Source organism: Branchiostoma floridae, chromosome 2 (genome assembly GCF_000003815.2).
Source record: "Branchiostoma floridae strain S238N-H82 chromosome 2, Bfl_VNyyK, whole genome shotgun sequence".
NCBI lineage: Eukaryota > Metazoa > Chordata > Leptocardii > Amphioxiformes > Branchiostomatidae > Branchiostoma > Branchiostoma floridae.
In genome coordinates this window covers 10164316-10173704 of record NC_049980.1, presented here as the reverse complement: position 1 = coordinate 10173704, position 9389 = coordinate 10164316, and the positions used below count along the sequence as shown (strand labels likewise).

The 9389-nt window shown below is 40.9% G+C and overlaps 2 protein-coding genes across 5 annotated transcripts in view; one reads left to right on the top strand and one right to left on the bottom strand.

Moving 5' to 3' along the window:
* The window catches only part of LOC118410612 (insulin-like peptide receptor), a 41599-nt gene extending 35906 nt beyond the window's left edge, over positions 1-5693 (top strand). For both annotated transcript variants that reach the window (XM_035812391.1, XM_035812390.1), the window contains 7 exons: positions 160-367; positions 591-777; positions 926-1085; positions 1588-1644; positions 1771-1843; positions 2143-2277; positions 2637-5693. In XM_035812391.1, the coding sequence (XP_035668284.1) occupies positions 160-367; positions 591-777; positions 926-1085; positions 1588-1644; positions 1771-1843; positions 2143-2277; positions 2637-2967 (1151 nt within the window). In that variant the 3' untranslated portion in view covers positions 2968-5693. The remainder of the gene's footprint in view (positions 1-159; positions 368-590; positions 778-925; positions 1086-1587; positions 1645-1770; positions 1844-2142; positions 2278-2636) is intronic.
* A 1642-nt stretch (positions 5694-7335) lies between these two features.
* Positions 7336-9389, bottom strand: part of LOC118410283 (translocon-associated protein subunit beta-like) — a 3120-nt gene continuing 1066 nt past the window's right edge. For all 3 annotated transcript variants that reach the window (XM_035811843.1, XM_035811842.1, XM_035811845.1), the window contains exons 2-5: positions 8853-9016; positions 8361-8459; positions 7989-8175; positions 7336-7523 (exon numbers count right to left, since the gene is read on the bottom strand). In XM_035811843.1, the coding sequence (XP_035667736.1) occupies positions 7410-7523; positions 7989-8175; positions 8361-8459; positions 8853-9016 (564 nt within the window). In that variant the 3' untranslated portion in view covers positions 7336-7409. The remainder of the gene's footprint in view (positions 7524-7988; positions 8176-8360; positions 8460-8852; positions 9017-9389) is intronic.

The following is a 9389-nucleotide window of genomic DNA, read 5'->3' as shown; positions in this document are numbered from 1 at the left end:
GTGAGAAGCAGAAGTTGAGACGTAGACAAAGTGATATGCCTATTGTGTTTATTTAACTGTATGTAAGAGGAACTACTTATTCATGCATGATGTTTCTGAAACCAGTTTAGTTGTGCTTCTTCTATTGTTAGTTGAACGTTGTTCCCTTCTTCCCCACAGTGTATGTCCCTGACGAGTGGGAAGTTCCTCGTGAGAAGATCACGCTCATTCGTGAGCTGGGTCAGGGGTCGTTCGGCATGGTGTACGAGGGCGAGGCCAAGGACCTCGTGAAGGATGAGCCAATGGTCAGTGTTGCTGTGAAAACGGTCAACGAGTCTGCCTCCATCCGAGAGAGAATTGAGTTCCTGAACGAGGCTTCAGTGATGAAGTGAGTTGGTCTCAAAGTTGAACACTTGAAGAAGAAATTTTTAGACTCTGCGTAATGTTATCTCAAAATAAATGAATGTGACTGATAGTCTTATGATAAGTTGTCTCATAAATGTAACTGGTAAAGCAAGATTACAACCAAATGCTTACCCACCTTTATGACCTAGTCTCTTTTTACATCATGATGTGTTAGCTTCATGAAGTGACACTGTTCCTCTGTCCAGAACGTTCAACTGTCACCATGTTGTGAAGCTGATGGGAGTAGTGTCCAAGGGGCAGCCTACCCTGGTGGTCATGGAGCTCATGGCCCTGGGGGACCTGAAGAACTACCTGAGGAGGCACCGCCCAGAAGAGGACGCCGGCCTGTCGGACAGCCCTGCATCAAACGAGGCCAAGAACAGCCCCTTTGCTGTAAGTTGTGAAACCCCTCAAATATATATCATTGATTACCCTTTTTACTTCAATTCATATATTGCTAAAAATGATCCTTGATATGACATAGGTATAGACATACAATAGTCATTTCGTCTGTAATGATATCATGCTCCTTTTCTTTCAGGAAAACGATAATGACCCACCACCCACTTTCAAGGACATCATTCAGATGGCTGGCGAGATCGCTGACGGCATGTCGTACCTGGCTGCCAAGAAGTTTGTGCACCGCGATTTGGCCTGCCGCAACTGCATGGTGGCACAGGACCGAACTGTCAAGATTGGAGGTCAGAATGATAGCATTTTTGTAGAATTATTGTTCAAGATGGGAGGATAGAAAAGTGGAGTTCTCATGTTTCAATTTCTTGTAATCAGTGTAAAACATCATGTTTGCAATTTGTACGTAGCTACTGTAGTTTCACAAATGGTGCAACTTTACTAGCTTCTTGTATCCTCACAGTGAAATCACTAGTCCTACCAAATAAACCATGAGTTTGGCTTCAAATTCACCTGGGGTCGCAACACTTAGCCTGGCAATGCCTTATGGTTTAATATAACAGTTCTTGTCTAAGATTACACCCATTATGTTGATATTAACCAGACTACGTCTAGATATTTTTACAAAAGCTACTGTTGGCAATATTCCCACAGTGGCAGTAGAAGGGCAAGGCTTCCAGTGTGAGGTCCTTGCTTTGATTCATAGATTTCATGTCACATTATCTCAAGTTGAAATCTTATCGTGGCCGTTAATCATCACTGTCTGGCTCATGGTGGTGTGTTGCCTTGCAGACTTCGGCATGACCAGGGATATCTATGAGACGGATTACTACAGAAAGGGCGGAAAAGGTAAGTGGCTTGTAAAATTCATTTGTTCATGTCCAATTCCCCTTTCTAAAAGCACAGTTAATGTTACTGATCAGAAGCTGTAATCCTGAGTGTGTGTCCTCCATTGACACGTCCCTGTTTCCGCAGGACTGCTCCCTGTGAGATGGATGTCGCCAGAGTCTCTCAAAGACGGGGTTTTCACCAGCCAGTCTGATGTCTGGTAAGTCCTACTTAGTGTTAGGAGTTTTAGGAGCAGCTACAGACTGGCTTGGGAATTATATCTCTGTGTTCTTAGCCTGAAGAGGTGCTATAACTGTCCAGTCATTCCCAGGCAAATGATAGTTCATCGGTTACAGTATTACCTTTTGATAGTTATGCATCTAATATATTTCTATCTTCAGTTGTGAAAGGATGAAATCTGTTGCTTTGCAGTAGAAAATGGGCTACTTTGGTTTCACAGGATGTTGATTTTTGCACAGTACTTGTGTATTCTTACTTTATATTTTATTCCTTGCCCAGGTCCTATGGTGTGGTGTTGTGGGAAATGGCGACCCTTGCCTCTCAGCCGTACCAAGGCAAGTCCAATGAAGAGGTTCTGAAGTTTGTTATCGACGGTGGAATGCTGGAGAAGCCAGAGGGATGCCCCAACAAACTGTAAGTTTACGTCCATCAAGTAGCTGTCATTCTGTTAATAGATATGGCTGTATATTTATGACACCTCATTTGTCTTGTCTTACGAGTCTTGATGCCGAGCCAATCTATGTTGCCTGCTATCTTTGGAATGCATTTGGACAGCACAAGGCGCATTTAATTTGTGCATTTAGTTTGCCAAACATTTGTTGTTTATAGGGGACTTTGAATTTTGGGATTTTGCAAGAGGTTGCAGTCAAGCATGATTCTACTAATGTACTTCATTATGTGAAGTCAATTCAGTTACTGGCACATCATTTCTGTTAGTTGATGAATATCCCTGAAAGAATGTTTTTACTGAACTGTTCCTTGATGTTGTGCAGGTACGACCTGATGAAGCTGTGCTGGCAGTACCGTCAGAGCATGCGCCCCACATTCCTGGAGATCGTTGAGATCTTGTCCCCCGAGCTTCAGGCCCACTTCGCCGAGGTGTCGTTCTACCACAGCCTGGACAACCACGGCCGCGAGCCGCTGGAAATGGACGACGTGGCGCTGGACTCTGGGGCAGACACAGAGACAGAGATGTACCCCAGTGGAAGCGAGTTCTCCTCCACCCCCTCACCCCCCAGTGAGACCCCCTACTCCCACATGAATGGATCTCACCCACAGAATGGATCCATGAACCTCAGAATACCCAAATCCACCCTCTGCTAAGCAGACATTCACTTATCCCTGCTGTATCCACAATGCAATTCAGGAGAATTATACAGATGTATTGTGTATATATATATTTGAAGAGAGTAATATAATTTTGAGGCAGCAAGCTATTTTTTAGTACAAGCTGTGTAAAATCTATTCAGTAGCAACGGAACAAATCAAGCAATCCTGAAATGCCAAGAGAACATGTACTTACAAATCCAATGCCAGGAGTCCCGATTACTACTTTACCTCAATGTTAGTCACACTGCCTTTGCAATTTCTGCCACCCGTCCTGACCAGTAGCACCATTGACACAGTTGTTACAGTGTAACAAAACAAAATCACCCTGCCATGTATCTACCTCAATGTGCTACGTGCAATGTAACCAGAGCCAACAAAGCTTTCTAAGATGCTTCCCAGCAATCACCTACAGTTATACCTGACAAGCATGACCGATGACATACATGTACACTGTGGAAATAGCACTTGTTCTTGGCAGGGATTGACTTATTTGAAAAAAGAAAAAAAAAAAAAAAGAGGAAACAAAAAGTACTAATTGCAGGCTCTTACATACCTGCTCTGCATTTCTTATTGGCAGCTATTTTTTGGCCAAAGGTTGTGTACAACCAAAGCTTGCGTACAACCAAAGCTTGCATGCAAATAGACAGTGATACCATAGAAGTCATTTGCCATTTCTTACTCATTCTTAAAGACTTGAGGCTGTTCTAGTAGTGTTGTCTGATTGGTCCCTTCAATAGAATGATGTCTATAGACAACCAAGCCAGCATGGAGGTAGTTTTTTAAGTTGTGCCAAATTACCCATGGTTCCTTGCTACAGACTCATGTCTTCAGAATGTTTCTAACTGCTTGGCATTTTGAGAGATATTATCAGTGTATGTTATTTTATTTCTTTTTTCTTTTCTTTTTAGTCATGACACCTCGGTGCCACTGGGGCATATTATAGTTTTTCTGGCACCCTGGTAGATGTTTTATTGAGTCCAAACAAATAAGCAAGCAGCTTCCAATACAAATGGTCAGATTCATAGCAAAACGGAAAAAAATGCTTTCTTTGTGGAGGGTCCGTATGGGGAGTTTGGAGTATTCTGACGTCCAGGAGTTTTGAGACGTAAATGTGGGGAAGATGTGAGTACACGTGGGATGGAGCGCTGGCCGCACGCAGCCACGATGTTAAGATGTAAAAGTTTCTCATATGGAGTGTGGCTGCCGTGTGACAGCCGGCTCGTCAGATGTATGTTTCCATTGTACTGATTTCATGTGACGTTTGATGAAGTTGGGAGATTATTTTTTCTTCTGTATATAAATGTGAGAATAAGTCAGAGCCTAATGAAGGATTATTTTCATAATCTGTTAGTTTTGAGTTTTCTATTTAATCCAGATGCACGAAAGGCTGTAGACAGTTGTACTAACTCCAGAAAAACTCAATGTTGGAAGAAGTCCAACACCTATATAATTAAAGAAGTATGTTTCAGAAGAAATTGTAGTGTAAATAATGTGTGCAAAATAAAGCTCTCTTTCTGAAATATTTGTTGCTCTATGGATTAGAGATGTTGAACACAGTAGGTACAACTCCTATGTACTTATTATAGACATGTGCTACCTCTGGTAATGAAGGCCTTTGTAAACCTCAGTGTAAATTATATGATCAAACATGACGCAATGACAGAGCCTGTGTAATCAAATGGCATCTTCACGTAATATTTATTTTTAATATTATGAAACCTTTGACAGAGAACAGATGTTAGCGATGATCAGATGCAAATTGTATAATATCTACTGTACAAAGTTTTCAAATTCTCAAATCTTAGTTGCAGAGGTAGCAACAAGATCTGTCTTCTTGCTCTATAGTACTTCTTGTTGCAGCCAATTTCAAGCCATAAGCTTTGCACCTCTTTGTGTCTGCAAGTGTACCCACAATGCTGTGCCAAATACAATGCATGATGGGAAGTGATTTTGTGGTACAGTGGATTGTGCCATCTACCCCTGTGGGGGTAGGACATCAGGAGGCTGACATGTACCAATTCTGGTCAAATATGCTTATACCTTGCAGTGCCTAGTTCTGTTGTAGAAAACAATGTTGTGTGAAGTCTGTAATATAGGAAATATCGCCAGGGCTTGGTTGGCCACTACTTGTATCCTAACTACTTTTCTAATGGCTTAAGTACTAGATTTCTAGAATGGCTTAATTCTAGCAGGGAAACGAAGACAGAAAGGTAGTTCCTTGTAGATACACAAATAAGATGTAGATGTGTCTGAGATACACTAATTGTTGTACCTCTGTTCCTGGAAAAACATGATTATCATTATGTACTAGTAGATTCAGAAAATCGTATGGCATCCGGAAGCTTGTGTAAGGTTTATTTCCTTTTGTGTCCAGAAGCATGTAAATAGAAGACAATGAACTTAAAGACCAGGTTATTTTAAACATGGAAAAAGAATTGATGTCAGATGAAATTGATAGGATAAATGCTAGTGGCCAATCACTGGTGACACAGTCCATTTTAAGTTCTTGTACATCTGTACTGACTCAGCACCAAATAAGGATTGCTATCTCTGTATATTGTGATTGGTCTTACACATACAACCTAGAGGTAAGTTGTATATGGCACTGCAGACAAAATGTATATTTGATAAATAAGTTTTGATTTTCCTGACTTCCAAGTTCTCTGCCTTTCCAATATTGCAACAAAATTCTGCAAATAAAGTTTTATGGATAAAGCAAACCCTTTGTGTTCATGCAAGTTTCAGATCGGGTGGATGGAAGTATGAACATCAGAATGAATGCATAGCTTCTTAATCCCAGGTACTTTTGTAGTTTGACAGAATACGTTTTTTATTACTTGACCGTTCTTACTATTCCTGAGACACTACATCCGCTTGGAAATTGACCTCGGGTACAGGGGAGGGACCAGTATTCGAGTTGTGCAATGTAGTGCACCATGTGTGCCATCAGCCTGAATATTGACTTATTAGGCCCATGAATTTCATTGGTGTGACGAGCGCTGGAAATGACTAGATGTTGGACCCTCTAGCGGCTTCCCTTAGTACTGAAGCTTAACTTCTGGTTTTTATGTGCCGTGTTCTGAACAAACTATGGACACAACTTATGTTGTTAGATAGCTCTTGTGCTTGGGAAGAAGTGGTGTGAGTTTGGGCCTCCTAGCGGCTAGGCTTGGAATTGGAGGGGCATTTTTTGATAAAACTTTCCAAATAGAATAACTGTAGGAACACGGATTTTCATGAATTTTGGTATGTAGGTAGCTTAGACCAAAATGAAATGCAAATTGGGGGGAGGGGGGGGGGCACATTTGCGTAATAAATGAGGATATCCTATTATAGCCGTTTTTTTCAATGTATCCCTTATCCCCGACATGATATGGACTTGATATTTGGGTGGCAGATAGCTTTCAATGTCATGACAAGGTGGTGCTGGTTTGAGCCCCCTAATGTTTAATTTTGGAAGTGCAGGAGTGTTTTTGTCAAAACATTCCAAGAAGAAAGGAACGACAGATTTCCATCATCTTAGGCATGCGGGTAGCTTAGGCAAATGTTCATAATAATATACGTTATGCAAATTATGAAAAATTGCATGATTAATGAGGAAACTAATTTCATCGTTTTCCATAACTGGACTACAATAAATGTAACACATGTAATTTATGACAGATGGAACATAAACAGATGTTTAATATGCAAATAAGGGAAAACCACTTGATGTTGGGAATTTTATACTTGTCTGTGTCTGTCAATGATCACATCACCACCACCATGCATAAATTATGTAAATATCCAAATCATTCGCATAAGTCTACAATAGCTCTAACTATTTCATAGAGTTTGCCAAACTCTAGTTTTCAACTGATTTTTTCCTTGGAAAATTTTGATCACAGAGGCTGTTGTCTGTGTTCTGACCTAGTTTTGACCCCTAGATGGCTGGATTGACCCACTAGGACTGGATGACATCATGATGCCATTTTTTTCTCCAGGCTGTATCCCATTAAAATGCCAAAGATTATCTCCTACTTTTTTTAACCAGAAATCCTGACAACTTCAGCTTTGCAGTTGGAAATGTATGTAAATGTGATTTGAAGAGTTTGTTTTTGCTATGTTTTGCATAGGAAAGTTCAATTAGTATTCCCTCAGATTGTGTGTGTGTGTGGGGGGGGGGGTTATTTATTTATTTATTAATCTTTCAGGGTTGTCATTTCAGATCTAACTTTCAGACTACCTTTCTCAATGAATCCCTTTCAGTTTTTATATAGTATACAACAATGTAGTTGCATTCAGTACACTTTAGGCGATCTCCGTGTATTATTATTACCTAATCATAGTGTGGAATAAGAACATCAATGAAGAGAGACTCAATATTGTACCAAATGATCTTTATTGATGTAAATAGCTGTGTGCTAAAACCAGGTGGGAGGGGGGTTGTGCTGCTGTCAGTGCTTCTTGGCCTTGCTGGAGATGCGGTACTTGCGGTTACTGCTGTACCAGAGCATCAGGGGGATTCCGATGGAGGGGAGGGTCATCACAGCAAACGCAGCCCAGTCAAGCTGTGGGGACAAACACAAGTCTCATCATCATCTTACTCCTTAACGAATCCCACTCTGGCTATCTTATTTCAGAGACACAAAAATATCAAGTAGAAAAAGATCTCTCCTTTACATATGCTTAAATCAATATGAAAGGGTACACCAGAAAAGACTGATCCCATAGCCCTATCCACCTATGTTCATATGTACAGATGCAATTATAAACACATGTGAAAACATTGGACGGACATGCAGCCATTGGTCAAACAAAAATATTCTGGATTGGGCTGCACAAAATGGGGGGAGATGATAAGACTAAAGCTCAAGTCCTTCAGCAATTCACACGAAAGGGCCTTCAACCTTGTCTTGTCTTTGTCACATGTTGGGGCTGTTGATTCGGTCATCCAGAGGAAGTAATAGTTAAATTTGTGTCATCACCTTCAGCTTCACAGTTAATATTGATTTAGTGTTTAATTCTCTTCTTACAATGTGAGGGGAGAACTTTCTGTCGTAGTCCCTCTCTGGCATGATTCCGCCCTCTCCTGGTCCGCTGGTGTAGCCGATCTGCGGCTGGGCGCCCTCTGCGGGCACGTATGACAGCTCAGCTGCCGTGAAGTTGAACTTGCCAGACTTCAGTGGTGTCAGGACAATGGAGTGGGTCACATTAGTGCCACTGATGTCAAAAGTCAAGGTCAAAACAATAATGATGCACTTCTTTTATGAAATAATTGGTAAAGTTATCTATACAGAAAAGAAAAGAAAACCTCAACAATTAGTAAAACTTTACTAAAATGTAGTGACATGAATTTTTTTATGTACATGTAACTTATACAGTCTTTCCTGTAATGATAAGGATACGGAGCAATTCTGGCCCAGTTGACTGATGGCATTCCGTGTTTGACCTTGAAGTCCGATTCTGGGAAGCCTTCATCAGTCAGCTGCACGCTCAACGCCGCACTGCAAGGAAGGGACAGCCACATAATACTCCAGAACCTCTCGGGTGGGAGGCAATATGGGACATCTATAGATGTCTTACGAGTTATTCCATTCAGAAATATTCCAAGTTAACAAATGTAGGTAAATTCATAACCCTTCGCCTTGGCAGACAAAACGATCAATGATACAAATATAATGTTAGACACTGATAAAAGATGAAAGGTGAATAGTGAAATATCTGACCATTTCCAAAATCATACCCAGTTGCTTGAGAAACTGCTTTTTGGTGTACAAGTATCTTATTACCTGGGTGTCTATCGACAATATTACAAATAGTATTACAGCACTTCCTTGCATACAAGCTGTTATCAGTAGGGTGGTAGTTTGATGTTGTAAAAACACAACTATTCCCACCTTGTGCCCACATTGTAGATGCTATATGTCACAGTCAGGTCCCTTCCTTCTACAAGGTACTGATTCTGAACATGTTTGGCTGCCAGCAGACGAGCCACATTGTCGTCTGCCGAGCCTGCCAGGCACACCAGGCCGAGGATCGCAACTGCTGTGAGGATTCTCATCTAGAATAACGAGAGGACATGTTAATATTATTATTTGGTAGAAATGTACAATAAGTAAGAAAAACTGGCTTCTGGCTAAACATTTGTGTTCTTTTAGGTTGAGTACTATCCTCCATAGTGACCACTGACAAAGTATAATTTGAGCCAGCAGTCACTACGGAGGATGGTACTCAGGCTGGTGTTCTTTTAGGGTGGGCTGTAAAAGTAGTAGTATTTTAGCCTAATGTAAAAGTACGGGTATTTTAATAGCCTAACCAAGTTTGCTATGCTTAAATTTGACAATGAGGAGTGGCCCAAGAAATTTTTCCATTACAGCTGAAAATTAGTTAATCTAAAATGTCCTTTATTTTACCCTGTCTTTTTTTCACCTCCT